Here is a 20,676-nt window from a genome sequence, read left to right on the forward strand (position 1 = left end):
TACGCACCACACTTTACTTTGATTATTAATTATATGATGGCTAGTTTATAATTTGGCTAGTTTATATTTTGGCTGGTTGATACGCATCATTTATTCCTGTCAACCATAATCAGCAAAAAATGGAGCGAAGGGGAAAATTAAATCCTTTCCTTTAAAAAACATTATCCATGCCTTTCGAGAACAATCGAGCTTTCGGGATATTTCAAGCGCACAACCTGAAACTCAATATCTAGCAAATTTGAAGAGTCTAATCATCAAACTGAATATATATTTTAAATTCACATAGTTTATTTTCACATTTTAAGGTACTTGATCATTTACAAAATGATATGTCATCGGAATTAAGGAAAGCCCGATTTGGGATACTAAATACAAAAATATCGTCTTAAACAATTTACTACAGAACAAGTGACGTTAGAAACAAAATCAGTACAAAAAAGGATGGCTTTTATTTAGTGCTATTTTATAAAACTAATGCTCAAAAGATCTTTGGATTCTGATAATGGTAAATTTTCGAGATGAATTCATGATAATGTTGCGAAGAACGGATATGCAATGAACAAGATGAAAAAATCAACCAAATTTATGCTTACGACTTTTTACATGAACAACAATGATTGTAATACAAATGTTGATTCAGAATTAATCTGAGATAGCAAATAACCTAATTTCGGTTTTCATATATTTTTACATTCCGGACCAAACGCATTTTTTTAGCATGCTCAGGCTTTAAGTAGGCTAAAATATGTAGGTAACTAACCGCAATCAATACTAGTGAACAAACCTAATCACAGTTTCATGTTTTGTCAATGTAAAATTATCAACTTTAAGAGTATATGGAACTCTCAGACTTTTCTTTCTAAAAATTACAGGTTACGTATTGATATGAATAATTATATCTTATATGAAAATGTATAAAACAAAATATGAAGTTGACTTACACTTGACTCTTGAAATTCATTTCAATTTGCTAATTAAGTGTTTTTTTTTGTCTTTAGAACTCAGATTAATTAAAATTTCATGGCATAAACGTCTCCAGATACCGCACCCGTGTACACACGTAAACTACCGCGCGAAATAGCGAGTGAAATGAGACCCGAGTAGGTCGGAGGTCGCTTCGTGTCGATCGGCCTCGCAGACTGACTCATGTCCCATTTATTCACAGTCGAATCATTAGACACAGTTACAAAGTAAGAATTAGAGTCGGGCATAAATTTACATCTATGTACAGTTTGAGCGTGTGATTTGAACTCTGTGATGATTTTGGCCGCTTTCAGGTCCCAGCATGACACCTCGCAGCCCTCGTTATCAAATCCGTTGCTACTGGAGACGCACAGCTGTCCGTTGGGAGAGACATCGCAGCTTGTTTGGATCCAGTTCTTGCGCGGGAACACCAGTGCTGGCTCCAACTGACGAACATCCCACACATACACCTGTACAAGCAGAATTTAGTTCCAGAGACACTTTTTACTCACACTGCAAATGTAAGGATTCAAATTTACATAATGCCCGTAGAATGTTCCAGAGATCATGTCAGCTCATTTAGTGGTAAAATAGGTAACATGTTCAACGTGTCACAGCCAAGCGCCATGTGAACTTATTGAAATTACATAAATTTTGAATTTGTTAGTCGTGTGGGCAGCTTAGTAAAAATTAATTTTCTGCAAAAAATTTACTTTTTTACACCCATCAGTAACAAAAAAAAATACAGAACACCGACCGATCCTCGTACTGCTTTTTATTGCTTAACAGAAACGCGAAAATTGCTCCAAACCTGTTTGTCTTCAGAAGTTTGGACAAAGTTATGCAGCGACTGGGGCACCCAACAGAGACATGTGACCAAATTCCGGGAAATCTTCTGAAACTGCTGCGCCACTGACTGCGATTCGACGTCCACCAACTTAATTGTAGAGTCACGTGACCCAGAGAGCAACTGAAACAATCTTAATTTGTATAATACGACAGCTATAGAAAATAGATACCTGCTGCCAATGAACCTGACCAAAGAAAAGAAAAAAGGACACAACCGAGTTGGAAAACTGTTGATGATACCAAAAAAAAACGAAACCAAAAAAACGTTTTTTTGTTTGTTTCGAGTTTGATAGAAATTATATCAGCTGAAAATTTTTTCTTTGAATTTCAAATTTAATTTATAATAGGTACTTTTTAGATAAAAGGAACCCAATATGAACAAAGATAGCCTGTTACTGTGCAAATAGCACAGACTGCTTCGACCACAGTCTTAAAAAATAACATTTTTCAAATTAAAGTAGTTTTTTCTGTGTGATGTAATAAAGAAATCTGAACAAAAAACAGAACTTGGGCACATTCGAGAGTCATGTAAGCTTAATTTAAGCTTAAATTAAGTTTAAATAGACCATTGTAAGCCCGCACGCTGACCTTCTTAGCTCGAAATTAGACCAAAAATCAAATAAATTAAACCGGTTTTTCTCGACACGGAAAAATTTATCTTGTACTGCTAATCACGACTTAAAAGGCTTTAATTAGATAAAAAAACTCAACCTATTGCGATGATATTTTGTGTGACCTCATTTTGCGAGGAACACAACGAAAAAGAAAAAACTAAACATCACCCGAATACAAAGTTCCTCCGCATTTTTCAAATGGTCGGAATAAAAAACTGGATCAAAACCGGATCATTTGCCTTTTGATTATTATAAGCATCATTCGCTTCCATTTAAAAAATGAATTAGAAGTAAACTACAGAAATCAAAAATCAAATAACAAAACACAAAAACTAATTTATCAACAATATTCAGGACTAAAAACACGACCAAAATAAGTGAAAATTCACATCGTTCTGGTCAAAATTAAAAACGGAACTGAAGCCATTATGTAAAGCTACAATGACAAAACTACACCTAGAATGAATCGATCAGACCAATCATCGTGAAATTCTCCAGACACATTGCATAAGTTGAAATCATGAGGAAGAAGCGTATCTTAGGAGAAAAACAAAACACTGCAAATATCGGCTCTTTTTCCTTTCCCCCCACCTGCAAACTTTTACAAATGGAAAATTTGTTCACATTATTTGATTGTTATGAAAATTGGCATAATATGGCAAACATATTTGGTCTTCATAATTAACCTTGCACAACCACTCGCTACACGATAAAATTGATGCTCGTGTGAGGTGGGGGGAAAGGAAAAAGAGCCAAAACATCAAAGTATTCGAAGATATCAGCAGAGCAAGGGTAAAATTTTTGAAGTATGTGAAAACTGACAGCCGAATTAGCTCAACCTGGACTAGAAAAGGTGCAATTTTCTACACATTTCAGAACGATAATCAAGTCTACAAAATTCAAAATATCTTTAACGTGATTCAAATCACGATGAATGATATCATGAGTTAATTTCGCGACTAAAGTTGAAAACCCAACAACTACGGTAAAATCTCCCGTCAAAATTGACAGTATTAATGATATATATTACTGTTAAAATTTTATAATTAGATGTTCTGTTCCACACCTTAATATATCTTAAAAACCTCACTTCGAAGAATTGAATGAAATTGTTCTAAGTCTTGAGTCTCCACCAGATATAATGTATTTAAGTGAAACATAGCTAAAAATCCTAACGAAGCTTTTGATCAATTGACGTCAGTCTTTGAAAAAATACTAAGCTAGTTCGCTCCGCTTAAAACATCTTCACCCCGAATTATTAGACAGCAGGCCTCAATGAATAATGGCTTGGAAAATCTCAGAAAGCACAAAGCAGCCCATAGAAAAAAAGAGCCTACGAATAACATGTTATTGACTAACTTCAAAAACTTACGGGAAAAATTTGAGCTGGCGATTAAAAAAAACGAAGGTAACTTATTACTGGAAAAAATTCAAAAGTGTAATTGAGACTCGAGACAAAAATGTATGTTACTTAATCTATCACGAACGCAATTACCAAATTTCGACTCATACCTCAAAGTCAAAGAAAAAACCCTCAAATAAAGATATTGCTGAGAAATTCGACGCTTTCATTTTGAACATCGTAGAAACATCGGAGAAAACTTTTAATTGTCTCGCAGCTTGATGACATATAAACATCGGGGGTTGACAACATCAGTAACAAAATAGTTAAATATTCTAAAAATGTTGTTGCACCAATCTTAACCTATTTTTATTATTATCTCATGAATTTTCGAAAAGAATATCTCATTTTCGAAAGCAAAAATCATTCTCATTCACAAATAAAGGTCTCGTCAAGATGAAACCAATTCCATGCTGATTTCTCTGCTTATTGTCTGGAGCAAAAATTACGAATGAGCAATGTATAAAAGAATTCACTCTTTCTATGAAAATTTGTTATTGCTATAAATTAAACTGTTTGGCGTGAGACGAAAACGTAGCACGATAGATGCTGTAGCTGTATTAACTGAACAATTAAGAGTAAAGGACTCTCGAGATGCAATATTTACTTTTTTTCTGGATCTCAGGAAAACTTTTGGGTTACCCTTCATCATAAATTACTTCTGATAAGAGTTGAAGCTAATGGTATCCGAGGAAACTGTTCTGAGCGGTTTGAAACTTAATTAAGTGGCCGGATTGAACGCTTTGAAGAGGATTGATATGGCGCTTTTTCTGAATGAAAAAAAAAACTTCCTGTGTACCCCAAGGTTCTATGTTACGCCCTTCGCTTTTTATTGTTTAAATATATGAACTTCCCAGAACATGCAAATCAGTAGAAGTCATTCAGTTTGTAGGCTCCATTTCATCTAGTAAAAAATGAAGCCTCTGAAGCTTCTAGTTCAGGAGATATGGCCATTTTTCGATTTTTCAAAAAACAACACTTTAAAAAATTTTCAAAAAAAACTATCCCCTTTTCAACTAAGTCTTTAGAGTGAAATTAGGCGTGCATCATTGCAATCTGTTATACAAGAAGTTATAAAGATAGCATCGGACGAAATGAGCAAACAGTGAAAACGAAAAGCTAGATTATTATGATTTTTTTACTTGCATTATTTTGATACCTTATTGACGACATGTTCTTTCATAGCAATAACTTGTCTATGATAATAATTTAATTTTCTGCAGTTAAACACTCTTTTATATTTATTATGATTTTTATAAAGTTTTAACATTTCAATAAGGGTAAAATTAGAGGACCTGACGGTCCCGTTGCCTATCTTATCCGCGTCTAATTAGCTGAAATAGTACAATATTCAAATTTAATTGATCTTTCTGAAAAAAAGTTGACTTGAGAAATAAATTCTTTCTTTCTTTCTTAAGCAATTTACACATACTCTTTCGCGGTAGAAAAAAACCACGCTGCCTAAAAAGTGGAATTTTTTAAGTTACTATCTCAACCGAAGCTGACATAGCAATTAATAACTGTCAAACAACAAAAAACTTGGCCAGCACATAATACAGTGGTAAGTTGGTTACGTCCGCAGGAAAGATCATCTAGGATAAACGTCTACAATTTTGTAACCAAAAACATTCAGCAGATATTTGAACCACAGACCTATTACGAACAAAGCAAGAAGGAACCTAATTAGCAGCCAGACAAAACTTATGGAACTGGCCGGTATTTTATTGCAAATCCAAAAAATGATTCAGCAAACAAAGCTAGAAATCGCAAAAAATTATCGTACTTTGTTAAAACAAATGGAACAGTGTTTATTTTTGGCCCAATATCGTCATAAACAATCTAATTTAATTTACGCAAAATCTACAAAATCAAATCCGATTACAATTCATAACCGGCAGCGTAATAACATAATGAACTCTACCTGACTAGTGGCATTATTGAAGTCCACAGATGTGATGATGAGTTCGTGGATGTTAGCTAGTTTGTAGTGGAGAGACGACTCTTTGCCTCTCACTCTCCAAATGCAGAGAGCACAGTCACGTGATCCAGAAAACAGAAGACTCTGCTCCTCCGAAACTAAATAGGAAAAAGATATGTCAACTCGGTTTCACTCATTTCAGGTGTTGAGAAGTATAAATTTACTTGGCTGAGCTTTTATCGAATAGTGGTTGTCAAATTCTTTTTAATTAAATAAAAATATGAAAATATATATGTTGTCTTAATCAAAAACTTGAAAATACAAAGAAATATCCTAGGACAGACTTAAAGTGAACAATAGTCCCGTTGACTGTACCATTCGAGTCTTGTTTCCTAATGGTGATATATTACAATAGGTGACAGAATGAAGTAAAATAGCTGGATCGTTACTCACTGTGTTTTAACAAAATTTAAGATTAATTTCAAAGACAAATTTTTTGACGAAAAGTGTAAAACATGAATTTTTGAATAACATTTTTACGTAACAGAGTAATGTATTTAGAAAAAAATTATCCTGGCAGCATGCACAATTGAGTGAAAATGAAATGACTATATTATGCATTATAGTTTTCAAATTTAATACATACACTATACTCAAAATTACCGCCTATTGTAACATATCACCTCATAAAGTAAGTTTTTTTTTGATAATTTGCTTTCAATTTTGTGGAAATTTGTTACTTTGAAATCACTTGGAGACTCAAATTTTGACCTTTCCTCTTTTTAATAAGGAAGACTAGCCAATAAGCAACTTTCCGTTTACTGCATGATTAAAAGCTACTACTGCGACTGAAAACTAAAATCAGCCAAATCAAATCATTTAAAATCATATCATAAATCATTCTTCTTTGAAAACAGAACAAAGATATCCGGTTGCTGTCCATGTAGCACAGACTAATCTGACTACATTAAGAAAACACACAATTCTTTTTGTTTTTCTTTAACTTATTGTCGTTTTTTGCGAGAGTTAAAATTGACCCAGTTATCTCCAAAAAAAATGAAAAACAAGGGAAAATGAAAAAAAAATTCAGGCAACTCTTTTTGCCAAAGAAACGCTTCATGAAGCTTCCAAAACTAGTTTTTTTTTTAGTACAAAACCAAGTTTGCTTTTAATTGACCTTTTTTCATCAATTTGTTATTCAACGTTACTGGCTCGCTCGAAATTAGACAAAATCTTGAAAATTTCAAACCAGTTTTTCTCGACATCGGATAAAAATTTTGAAAATGTGTTGTGGTGTTCGAACGACGACTGGAAGGGCTTTAATATGATATATCACTTGGCTCCTTTCGATTATTAGTTGTGTACACTGATTTTGAGTGGAAAACAAAAAATTTAAACACCCGAAACCAAAGTTCCTTTTCCTTTTCAAGGGTCGAAAAAACAAACAAAAAAGCACAAAAATGATGCCCATTAATGTGATAAAATTCCAAAATTAAAATAATAATCATAAAAATAATCATAATAACAACAAATCAGAGAATATCCACATATAATGACTTTCATACGATAACTGCAATATTCTTATTTTCAACAAAAGATACAAAACTTTAGCATTTGAATAGAACAATGATGAAATAAAGACAAGGAAAGCCGGTTACTGTGCAAATAGCAGAGAATATTCCTGCCATTCATTTGAAAACTACGGTTTAGAATGTTTTTTTTCCAAATTAGCGTAGTTTTTCTGCTTGGTGTGATCTGACGTAAAAATATAATTTAGTCATATTAGACAGTCGTAGTAATATAGGCATATGGGACAAAAACTGAAAAAAAATTAAAAAGTTATTTTTCAAAATTTTTGCAGTAAACTTTCAAATTTTTTGAAGTTTTTGGTTCCCAAAATGAAGCTAAAAACTCCGAAACTAGTTTTACTTGCTTAAACTTAAGTTTTAAGGTCTTAAATTAGGCATAAATTGAGCATTTCAGCTGTTGTAAGCGTGCTCGCTTGCTTTATTCGCTCGAATTAAGACAAAAAAAATCAAAAATTTCAAATAGGTTTTTCTCGACACAAGGTAGTTCGAATTACAAGGCAGTTCGGTAATTCGAATTACGGCTGAAAGGGCTTTAAACTGATATATCACGCAACCCAGTCCAATGATTATTGGCGGTATCTGATTTTGCGTGGAAAACAAAAAGAAAATCATAAAATGCCCGAATACAAAGCTCCTCCCTATTTTCAATGCTCGGAACAAAAACAAGAGTAGTCCATATAAAATCTTTGTTCATGATTCTTAAAACATATTGGTTATTTTGTTTTCATACTGAGGGGGAAGGGGGAATGAACCCTTGAAAGTTTCTATGTCCTTTCAGAGCATCTGTTAAGTAAGTTTGAGCATAAGTATTTTCGGGCAAACAAATGACATAGAGGCAATACAACAAAAGCACAGAACGGCAAACAAGCCGACGAAAAAGAGATGAAAGAAGATACAAGGCCAACAAAAAAAACCAAAAAAACTATATGAACCAAAACTTCCATGCATATTTGTCCCCAATTGTCTTGAATAAAATTCAATTTGAGTTAGAACGTTAGACGAGTTAAGAGTTAAACAAACAATTGAATGTTAAATAAGCATCTGAAGAACTTCGAAGGGGCGTAACAACGCCTAAAAAACTTGAGCGCACAACAATTGGTAAATTTACTAACAACAGTTTTAAAAAAGTTAGCCAACAGACAGTTGAAAAAGAGTCAATGAACGCAAGTGAAGAGAAAAATACTGACTTTCGAGTTTCAAAGAAAAAAAATAGATGTCCCTAAAGATCTTCGGATTTCAGGAACAACTTATGACTCACAGATTTTTGATAAAATTAACCTAATATGATAGAACTGGATCAATAGGTAAAAGTTTTATTTCGCTGGGAAGTTCGATAATTAAATTTCACTTTCGAAATTAGAAGTCAATCACGTTTTTCGTGATGTTTATACTTTCACTGTTCGATAGCGAAGTATGCCTTCCTTTTAACAACGAAATGAAATGAGTTTAAAAGAAATCCAAAATCAAACCGCGAAATAATAAATTTAAGCCTGAATAAATGTTATCAGAATAAATGTTATAAGAATAAAACAAAAATCATCTATATAAAAGTTTCAGATACGTTCATCTACTCTTAAAAATAAATTTCGAATTGAATGGGCATTGAAAATGCAGACGTGCCTGGAGTATGAAAAGTCCGTTGCTTGACGAAAATGCAGCTTTGAAAAAACCATTCAGAGATTGAGTTAAGTTGATTACCTGGAAAAAAAGCTAAGTTCCAATTTGATAACGGTTGGAGATCCGCAACCGTGCTATAATTGGAAATATTAATCTTTCATTAGTTGATGTAAAAAATGTTTTTTTTTCTGAATTTTTGCGAAAAAAAACTCTTTTTATATCTATCACGCGGAAATCTTCTTTTTCCTAAACTAATACAGCTTGGTTAAATTTTTGAATTAAAGAACTGTTTGAGTTTTTTAATTCTTTTTCTTGTATTTCTTTGTCCGTAAAATTTCAACTCACGATATTAATATAATTATAAAAAAGAGACTCGTAAGAGACCAGCAACTTTACCGATGAACAAATAGTATTCAAAAAAGTAAGGATGCAAATCTAGCTACAAACCAGGAATTCGAAAAAAACTTGAGTCATACAAAAGGTGACCATTACGCTTGAAATGCTGAAAACCTAAATTTTCAGAAAATTTTAAACTCATTCTGAAGCTGTTGAAACCAAAAACAAGTTAGTAATATGGCATCGAAAATAAAATCAATGATAAAGCATGGCATCGAAAAGCAGTTGGAAAAGATTAAAAGAACAGAGAAACCGAAAAAAAAAAGTTAAAAAATTTTGCAAACTTTCGAAGTTCGGAAAAAAAACATATATCACGTTAACCCTCTTTCAAGATTGCCACTTTTTTCTTAAAGGTTATCCCATTTTAAACAAACTGTACCAATAGGCAATTTTTATTGCGCTGGGAACTCAGAAAATTTCCAAGTCCTTTTTTGAAACTAGAAGTCAGTCCTGAAAAAAAATAAATCATCAAGCAACACTTAATGATGAAACACACATCTTAAGTATCCTAAAACATAATAATAAAAACATTTGTAAGTTTCAGATTTAACTTTAACACAGAGCTCCAAAAAGTGCAATAAGAAAAAGTAAAGATAAGCCTCGAATTAGTAAAAGTTCCGCGACGTTTAGGACTCGAACCTACGCCCTACCGCGACCTAGAGACTCACGCACTAACCACTCAGCCACGGACGCTGAGTCCATCACAAACTCTATCCACTAATTAAGACGAGAACAGATGCTATGAAATTTCCAATGCTACAGATCAAGATTATAGCAAAAAGGCAAACAAGCGAACACTTTTATTTGCTGTTTAGGTTAGAAAAAAAAGGTTCGCACTAAAACGCTAGCTGCTCGCTAGCGTAAAAAAGAGAGTAATCAAAAAATTTGAAACACCGTTTTTTCAAATATTTTCCAGCCCTGCTACAAACAATTGTCTGCGGCACTACATCGCCTTGATTTCAAAAGAATTTTCCCAAAGCATGAAGACTAAACTGCTTTGCAATTCATACCACTGAACTCAACAAAAAAAAACAAATCGGACAACAACCCAGTTTCTTTACAGTTCTTTCATGCATATCTCTTGATTTAAATGTTGGGAGAAAAAAATCTCGCGCTACGTGACAAAACACAAAGTCTGAAATTGTTATGAGTTTCCGTTTGACGGAACCGAAACAGTTGAATGCCTATTAAACCAGCTAAAGTGTCTTTCGCGTACCTGCTATGCATTTGATATCTCTCTCGTGACCGTTATCCAGGGTAGCCACGGGTGAAAAATCAGAAGAGTTGAACAGCTTTATCGTGTCCGAACACGATGCCAACAAAACCCCCTCCCCCTCAGAGCCCAGGGAGCTATCACGTAGACCATTCTTAAGAGAAATCTCACAAGTCGGAAGATCCTTCAGAGCAATATCATCAAACTGCTCAGCACTATCTTCTTTCAATTTCTTTTCGTCTTTTTCAACGTCAATACTGCGAGGTTTGAAAGCGACAAGACAGTTCACGTTCTGTGGATGGGCCTTGAATGAGGCAATTGAGGGGAAGAGCACTTCTGTGTTACTGTCATCTGGAAGTCCTTTCGCTTTCCTCTTACTCCCTACTAGGAAGTGCGGGGAGCGATCGCAGCAGCCGGCGAATGCCTTCAGCATAGCAGTTCCAGCACGGCACACTCAACAGTTTATGTGCCTCGATTTGAATAGCATTTTCCAAAGCCTGAAACATTGTAACAAACATATTGCAAAAAAAAAGTTTTACCTTTCAAGTTTTTCCTTGTATTTTGTTTTGATGCATCTGCAGAATAAGATTGATAACAAGTGAACTATGAGAAAGCGAAAAACATTTGAGATTAGATTTCAAAACGGTAAGCTTTCATAAAAAATTATCTCAAAGATCAAAGTATTTTATTATTTGATAGCATTTCAGGCTTGCTACATCCCATTCCATCAATTTAGGCAGTTACTGATTCAAAACAGCCCAGACAGTTGGGTAAGAGTCCATGCACCAATTAAACGAAAAAAATATCTAAAAAATCTGTCAATTTTTGAATTTCAAGAACAATTATGGCCTTCAAGCTTTTTGAATTTCCAGCTTAAAATATGATTGAAACTTTTTGATAAAAATTACCCAATTTGAGAAACTGGATCAATTAGTAAAATTTTTATTTCTCTGGGAAATCTAAAATTAATTTGAAGCTAAAAGTCGATCACGTTTTCCGTGACCTTTACACTTTTGTTGTTCGATCGCGGAGTTTGCCTTCCTTTTAACAACTTAAATAAACCTGAACAAAACTTAAGAGTTTTTCTTAAAAAACGGAGAAATAATCACGATCTAAATAAAAGTCTGAACTACATACATCAACTAATAATTGTATAGGCTAGAAAGCTATGAAATCAACTTGACGAAAATTGAGCAATGAAAAAAAATAATCAAAAGTTATGCTGGAAAATTTGCGCAGAAAGCCATTCCCGCAATTAATTACTTGCAAAACTATAGAATAAAAACACCTGGTCGCTGAAAACGTAGCCAACAGACAGTTGGAAAAAATCAAAGAACCCAAGGAAACAAAATAACTGACTGATTTTTGAATTAAAATCACATCAATTCCAAAAAAATGCTTAGGTCGCCTTAATGCTCTTGTAATTTCAAAACAAATTTGAGATCGACAATTTTTGATAAAAATTACTTGATTTGAGAAAACTGGAAAAAGAATTATTTTTTGATTCCGCTGAGAAATCTAAAAATTAAATCCACTTTCAAAACTAGAAGTCTTTCACGTTTTTTTGCGCCACTTCCTTTTTCGAAATTGAAGAGCGCAATTTACTTAACTTTTAGCAGATGCATTTGATTTAAACTCAAAAAGTGCATATATATCTAAGTGCATTAATAAATGCATTAATATGTATGAATCCACATCTGAAGTTATTAGAGCATTTTAAAACTTTTCCTCATTAAGAAAATTTTCACCAAGACTTATTAAAAAGTCTTCACTATGTTTAGTGACTCCTAAATCGCATAATGAGTTCAACAATAATAACTATTGCGAAAAAATTTTTGAGGAGGATCCTTAAGGTTGATTCTGAATTTCTAACCTTTATTGTAAGGGTTAAATCAGGCTCAAAAACTACCACCAAAAATTTTTACAGAAAAAAACAGACAAGGTATATAAATCGACACCCACAAATTCGAAAACCCACCAAAATTTTGTCGAAGTAACAAAATTTTTTTTACGAGAACACTTAATGTACACGCCTAAATACCCCCAACTAGATAGCTTAAACGATCGCACATTAGAAAATTTACCATTTTCCAATCTCGCCATTATTTGAACAAAGATTCAACGGTGAAAAGTTCTAGAAACCGTAACAATTTCTTTGCTAACCGCATCAGTAAACAATGGACGAAAACCAGAAAATGGCATACTAACTTAAGTTTCGACTGAAAATCAACTTTTAAAAAGAAAAATTCCAGGCTACTCGTTAAACACCCTTTTTATGTCTGCTTTTTGTCATATACTCGGGAATGATACAAAAAACAAAAGTATTACAACCAAATCAAAGAGCAACGCTAGTGAACGATTTGTCTGCAAAAACGCTCGTACTTTGTTGCGAAAAGCAAGGACCATAAATACTTAAAAAAACTTATCAAGAAACAGTCATTTCAAAAATAGCGGCACTCGAATGGCAGGATCTACGATTTTCTCGAGGATGGGTGGATTTATGAAAATTTTTGGCGAATTTGTTTTGTTGTCCCCCTCAAATTAGTAAATAATTTCACAAAACTTTCACGGTCGGTCGGCCGGCCGGCCGGCCGGCCGAAAATGGATGTCGTAAAATAGTACGAAATGGGTACCCTTTTGGATGATGAGGGTGTCGAAAACCTGAAAGGGGCGTCATCTCTACATCCGACCCTTTGCACAAACAAATTTACTATTTGGAAACCAAAAACCGACTAAGACAATAAAATAAGTTTTACGGTTCGTTCGTTATATATACAATGGTTATACCAATCCTAGATATAAAATTTATTCTGGATTGAAACAGCCATATTGAAAAACGAACATTAGAAGGACTAACCCGACAATAATTGTGAGCCAAAGCAGTCGAAACACAGACAAAACAGCGATACATCGAAAAAATTAAGTCCCAGGTTGTGAATCAAACTTCATATCTCAGAGACAATTGAGACACATCACCTAACTAGGCCACAAATTAGGCCAACCACGCACAATGAAACAAGAAGATTCGGTTCAAAAATTCTACTGGCTTATAATAATCTATAATCTATTATAATTTCTAAAACTTGGTTTAAATAATTTGAAAACCTCCTCTGGCAATAATATATACGATTGTTTCTATTGTGCCAAATTAATTCGAGTTATTGTGGCGCAAAATTTGTGGGTTTGAGGGCCAAGTAGCCACATTTGCAATAGCTCCTACACATTTGTTCACCTCACAAGGAATGGTGAACATCAATTGGAAAACATAAAACGCCAACACTACGATCAACAACAGTGCTATCATATACTGCAACATAAATGGGAGAACTACGAAACATATATCTGCGTACAATACTGCGCAAAGTAGTCCAAGAATAATCACTGCCCATACTTGGTATTTATTCAAATCGTTCATGCCATTTCGGAAGATTTCACTAACTTCAGCTCCCAAAGCTTCGATTTGTTCAGCGCTCACTTCGGATTTTTGAGCATCTTCTGATATGCAATCAAAAGTTACCTGAACCGGTTCGTGATCTGAAAATGGAATGTTTGAATTTGGCTTAATTTCATGACCCCACGGTCTAATGCGACACTCTTTCGGCTTAAGTTTACCCGAGAACCAAACCTGGTCGATTCGTTGCCCGTTCGGGAACGCGTAGTCGGCTCGGTGTCGTTTCGTGTACAAGTTGTCGGGTCGATCACTAGTCGTGGCAATGACGTCATTTTCATCCCCATGAAGCGAAGTCCAACTTTCGTTCATACCACTTATTGCGTTCATTATTTTATAGCCTAAGCCGTCCGGTCTACAATTGAAGTCGCCCAATAAAATAGTCCCACTAATCGATTTTATATCGGTAAAATTATTAGCAGCCATCGCCAGCTCGCAGAATTGAGCTGTTCGGTGAAACTTGTACTCTTTTTTCAAGTGTTTGTAACTGTACTCAGCATGGGTATGAGTGACTAAAAACGCATACTGACGGTTCCAGTCTTCGAAATGGACTCGACAAAATCCAAGAGCTTTTCCGGCGAACCAATCTCCGTGGGTAATTGCATTGGGACGTCCATTAAGCGAATAAGGAAGGGTCATTGCATGGGTTATCGGGTGCTTTGAGAAAACACAGAGTCCGGACCCGATCATGCCACTGTGAAAATAATGACTATAAGGCAAGGCTTCACTGCATTTATCTATGATCATGTTGTACTGCTCTTGAGTCCAAACTTCCTGTAGACCAACAATGTCATAGTCGTTGTCATTGAGTCGATCGCAAATCGCCTCAAACCTTTCCTTGATGTTTTTTGAGACATACATGATACCCCAACAGTTTAAAGTGAGAACTTTGATTGACTCGACAGGCATATTCACATCTACAAAAAGATGAAAAACTAGTTTGCACTGTGCTAAGAAATACGAAATTGCAGTAAGACTAATGCAATTTTCTTAAAAGCGATAAAAGAAAAAAATAATCGAATAAACCCGATTGCTATGAAACAGTAATCGCGAGAAATGGGGAAAAAAGCAGCCGAAGATAGTTTGAATTGAATTCAAATCATCCGAATGGTTTCAAAATTCCAATAAACTTGAAGAAATAAATTTCAAAAAGCCAACAAGACTGCTCGTATCAGGGCGAAGCCCTGAATGTTCCGACTGCCTTTTAAGGAGCAGCAGTAATAGCATAAAAAAATTAAATTAAACAAAATGAATTTTTTTTTTCAAAAATTTGAAGTTTTTCATGAAAATCATCCCCCCACACGCCATATAAAGTACAAAAAGAGAGATTTCGTTCCTTGTAACAAATCAATTATGGTAAATAAGCTTCGTTCAACCAATTTGGAACGATTTATAAGACGAGTTACATCTCCGCTTACGCGTTAATAGCGCGAATTATATCGCGCGTTAATTGTCCCAAATTGGTCAAAATGGCCAAAATGGCAATCTTTAAACCCTCATAACTTTACGAAAAATAATCACTGTTGAAATATCTTTTCAAATTTAAGCTCAGGATAACAATACCTTTTGAATGATATAAAAAATTCCGTCAAGGATGGCTTGTTAAAAAGTCGAAAATTGTCTGAAGAAAAAAAAACCCACCGCGAGCACAAATATTCCGTTACTTTCGTATCGAAAGTCGGAACAATAAACTTGAAAAAAAAACTTTAATTAAAATTTAAAGTTTTGAGCTTGAAATAGAAACAATATATCATCACCTTAAACCTTTCTGAACAAAAAAATATTTATAACTAACTGTAAAGCACCTCCGGTGCTTCAAACAGATTAGCGAACATGAAATCTGAAACTTCTTAAATTAAAATGGTCAAATCTTCGAAGTTACTGGGTTTCAGATCTTTATAAACAAAAACCTAAAACGACCGACAGCATACAACTGCCCTTTCCATAATTAAAAAAATGGAAACAATTTCGATTGCAAAATCATCAAATTCACAAATGGGATTCTTAATCCAGCGTAATATCAGACTCTTTTTTCTCAACTCATTGTATATTCAATGAAAAAATTTGAGCGAAAACAATAGGGTGAGAGGCAGTAACCTGACATCACCCCACCAAAGGGTCGACAATTTCAAAAAATGATAAGTATTTATTTAAAATAAACCCCTAAAACCCTAAACAGTATACTTGAACAAAACCCTAAAACGACCGATAGCATACAACTGCCCTTTCATAAATAAAAAAACTGAAACAATTTCGATAACAAAATCATCATATTCACAAATGGGGCTCTTAATCCAGCGTAATATCCCACTTTCAAATTCCAATAAACTTGAAGAAATAAATTTCAAAAAGCCAACAAGACTGCTCGTATCAGGGCGAAGCCCTGAATGTTCCGACTGCCTTTTAAGGAGCAGCAGTAATAGCATAAAAAAATTAAATTAAACAAAATGAATTTTTTTTTTCAAAAATTTGAAGTTTTTCATGAAAATCATCCCCCCACACGCCATATAAAGTACAAAAAGAGAGATTTCGTTCCTTGTAACAAATCAATTATGGTAAATAAGCTTCGTTCAACCAATTTGGAACGATTTATAAGACGAGTTACATCTCCGCTTACGCGTTAATAGCGCGAATTATATCGCGCGTTAATTGTCCCAAATTGGTCAAAATGGCCAAAATGGCAATCTTTAAACCCTCATAACTTTACGAAAAATAATCACTGTTGAAATATCTTTTCAAATTTAAGCTCAGGATAACAATACCTTTTGAATGATATAAAAAATTCCGTCAAGGATGGCTTGTTAAAAAGTCGAAAATTGTCTGAAGAAAAAAAAACCCACCGCGAGCACAAATATTCCGTTACTTTCGTATCGAAAGTCGGAACAATAAACTTGAAAAAAAAACTTTAATTAAAATTTAAAGTTTTGAGCTTGAAATAGAAACAATATATCATCACCTTAAACCTTTCTGAACAAAAAAATATTTATAACTAACTGTAAAGCACCTCCGGTGCTTCAAACAGATTAGCGAACATGAAATCTGAAACTTCTTAAATTAAAATGGTCAAATCTTCGAAGTTACTGGGTTTCAGATCTTTATAAACAAAAACCTAAAACGACCGACAGCATACAACTGCCCTTTCCATAATTAAAAAAATGGAAACAATTTCGATTGCAAAATCATCAAATTCACAAATGGGATTCTTAATCCAGCGTAATATCAGACTCTTTTTTCTCAACTCATTGTATATTCAATGAAAAAATTTGAGCGAAAACAATAGGGTGAGAGGCAGTAACCTGACATCACCCCACCAAAGGGTCGACAATTTCAAAAAATGATAAGTATTTATTTAAAATAAACCCCTAAAACCCTAAACAGTATACTTGAACAAAACCCTAAAACGACCGATAGCATACAACTGCCCTTTCATAAATAAAAAAACTGAAACAATTTCGATAACAAAATCATCATATTCACAAATGGGGCTCTTAATCCAGCGTAATATCAGACTCTTTTTTCTCAACTTATTGTAAAAACGATGAAAAAATTTGAGCGAAAACAATTGGGTGAGAGGCAGTAACCTGACAACACCCCGCCAAAGGGTCGGCAATTTCAAAAATTGAAAAGTATTTATTTAAAATAAAACCCTTAACAGTGTACTTGAACAAAACCCTAGACCGACAGTATACAATTGCCCTGAGAGGAGTACCCTGACAGCGCCCAACTATAGGGTTAAGAATTTCCAAATTTTTGGCGTTTTGTGAAAAATTTTTAAACAAATCACAAGAATCTTTGTACCTCCTAAACTAAAAAATATTTGTGTTTTCATAATTGGAGGCCCTGACAGCATCCCACTTTTGTGTTGCTAACTCCAAATTTGTGAAACAAAGCCTAAATTCAAGCTAGAAAAGCGAAAAATTTCTGATGCATTGCATTATTCCATATAGCTTAAACGTGCAAAAAAAACTTTCCATTAACCATGCAAAACTAATAAATTTATGAAGCTTAAACATGAAAAGATAGTAAAGCCCGCATTTAATTAGATAACAGATGAAAAAAATTTTTATTTAAAAAAACTAAACGATTCGAGAAAACTGAACTGTGATAGGTAAATTTTTATTCCGCTGTCAAGTTCTATTGAAGTACTAATATAGCTTTTCTTATTTTGAAGCGCTATACGCATTCCAGTTAGCAAGAGAATCTGAGTATGAATAACTTTGTACACAAAATACCACACGACAGGAATATGTAAAACGGTACGTCGGTGGTTAACACTAAAAAAAAACAAATTATGGATTCGAAAAGAGTTTCAGGAGAAATGAGGGTCATTGAGGTCCAGGAATCAGTCACTCATCGCATAAACAGATTCTAAAAAGATTCTTATTTACGCACTAACTCCCTTATAACCAAAAAAAAATCAGCCAATTTTCAAAAACAGCAAATAGAAAATTGGAAAAACTTCGATTAACAAGAAAGCCGAAAGGACTTGATTATTAAATATAGCCAACAGACATAAACGCAAGGAAATAGAAAAAATTCTGAATTGTTTTTAGAAAAAATTCAACTTTCGGATTTCTAAAAATTATATTTAAAGCCTCAAAACTTTCAATTTTAAGAACAACTTATGATTGATACTTTTTTCATAAAAATAACCAAATTTCAGAAAACTATATCTATACTTTTTGTTCCGCTGGGAAAACTGAAAAAAAAAAAAACGAGAAAACGATCGCGTTTTTTATGGTCTTTACACTTTTGCTGTTTGATAGTGGAGTAAGTAGCCTTTCTTTTCAACAAAGAAAAGGAAGTAAAATTTAAAAAAAAGCGGAAAAAATCATTACCTATACAAGAGTGTTAAGTGAATTCATGACTCTTCAAAGTTTTCGCTCGCAAATTACTCAGACTTTCAATTATACATTATTTGTTCAAACAGCTTAAGAATTTCACCACAAGTCTTAAATTATATTTTAAAAAGGCTTCAACTGCAGTGAAAATTGCTTAATTAGCAGAATTAAAGCAGACAAACGATAGTCCAACCAATCAAACTTACCCAGATAAAATAAATTTCATACATCAAACAAAAACAAGTTCCTACCAGGAGTGGCATTCCAGACTTTAAAATCCCATGGCACGCACTTTACCACTAAAACAACGAATAACACCAACATAAAAAAACTTGAGAACAGAAAATGAAAAATGTCGGAAAATAGGTGAAATAAAAAAAATATGCCATGATAAAAACACTTAGGGGCCCAGCTAAAGCTGGAAGTTTGTGTTTGATATTTTTTGAATTTGCTAGACTGATTCCGGACAAAAGTTTGACTTTGGCCAAAACCTGTAGTTTTCATTAAACCTATAATATAAGATTGGGCAGGAAAATTATCGAAAAAAAAAACGAAAAATGGTCTACAAGTCAGAAATTTGACATTGCCTAGAGTCATAGCTTTTTGTGGAAAAAATGTGGGCCTAGCCGCTTATGCCTAAGATTCACGCAACCTACAGTGTCTGTTGAACCCGAAAAGTAAGGTTGGGGGATAGTCGAAAAGTTTCAAAAACGGTTTAAAAAATCAAACTTTTCTGGGGGCATTATCAATCTAAACATTTCTGATGGTGACTTTTCCGAGGTCGTATACTTTTAATGCTGATATGCTTAAATTGCAGTAAAATTATTACATACATCAAACAAAAACAAGATCCGACCAGGATTCGCACTCCAAACTTTAAAATCCCATGGCACGCACTTTACCGCTGAAACAACGAATAACGCCAACATAAAAAACAGCAAACGAAAAATGTCAGAAAATAGGTGAAATATAAAAATATACCTTGATAAAAACACTTAGGGGTCCAGCTAAAGCTGGAGGTTTGGGTTTGACATTTTTTGAATTTACTTAAATGATTCCAGACAAAAGTTTAACTTTGCCCAAAACCTGTAGTTATGATTAAACCTATGATATAAGATAATCATGCAGATTATCAGGCAGAAAAATTATCGAGAAAACAAAAATGGTCTACAAGTCACTAGTTTGACATTCTCCAGAGTCATAGCTTTTCCTGGAAAAAATGTGAGCGTAGCCCCTTATGCATAAGAAATTCACACAACCTACAATTTCAATTGAACCCGACATTTCAGGTTGGGATAGTCTAAAAATTTCAAAAAACGGGAAAACATTTGCGCGTAGTGGCGTATGCAAAAGAGCTTACCACAACCCGTTCCTTGAACTTATCCCAAACTCTCAGATATGGCAGGGTAGTCAAGAAAATTCGAGTGTTGAAGAACGGTAAAAAAAATCGAAAAAATTTCTGAGCGCGATGTCAATCAAAACATTTCTGATGGTGACTTTTCCGAGGGCGTTAACATTTTGTGCAAGAAAAATTTGTTAGGGGCCGCTAATGCAGGGGAGTTTCCCACTACTATTTTTTTTCTCTATTGAACCCATAACTTAAAATTTGGGAGGTTAGATTAAGGAATTGAAATTTGGGATGTTAAGTTTCAAGAAATGATCGAAAAAACAGAGACTAGGGGAGTATGCATGCCCACAGGGGAGTAACTGATCTTTCCTTTGATACCCCTTTTCTTGAAAATCGTTAGAATAGTTTTCCAGAACCAATAAAATGTCTCAAATAGTCACAAAGCGTCTCAAAAACCCAATCCCATTCATTTTATAAT

The 20,676-nt window shown here is 34.0% G+C and overlaps 3 protein-coding genes across 3 annotated transcripts in view; 1 reads left to right on the forward strand and 2 right to left on the reverse strand.

Moving 5' to 3' along the window:
- LOC134846886 (protein chibby homolog 1-like) overlaps positions 1 to 20,676 on the forward strand; it is a 270,708-nt gene that overhangs the window by 94,325 nt on the left and 155,707 nt on the right. The gene's annotated exons all lie outside the window — the stretch shown is intronic.
- On the reverse strand, positions 257 to 11,054 carry LOC134845869 (WD repeat-containing protein 31-like). Its single transcript, XM_063862969.1, has 4 exons — positions 10,565 to 11,054; positions 5,750 to 5,904; positions 1,775 to 1,933; positions 257 to 1,433 (listed from the first exon to the last, which is right to left on the reverse strand). The coding sequence occupies exons 1-4, from the start codon at positions 10,992 to 10,994 to the stop codon at positions 1,011 to 1,013; spliced, it is 1,167 nt and encodes a 388-aa protein (XP_063719039.1). The 5' UTR covers positions 10,995 to 11,054; the 3' UTR covers positions 257 to 1,010.
- On the reverse strand, positions 13,586 to 14,923 carry LOC134845917 (putative neutral sphingomyelinase). Its single transcript, XM_063863047.1, has one exon. The coding sequence runs from the start codon at positions 14,916 to 14,918 to the stop codon at positions 13,710 to 13,712; it is 1,209 nt and encodes a 402-aa protein (XP_063719117.1). The 5' UTR covers positions 14,919 to 14,923; the 3' UTR covers positions 13,586 to 13,709.

The sequence above is a fragment of the Symsagittifera roscoffensis genome, chromosome 5 (genome assembly GCF_963678635.1).
Source record: "Symsagittifera roscoffensis chromosome 5, txSymRosc1.1, whole genome shotgun sequence".
NCBI classification, from domain to species: domain Eukaryota; kingdom Metazoa; phylum Xenacoelomorpha; order Acoela; family Convolutidae; genus Symsagittifera; species Symsagittifera roscoffensis.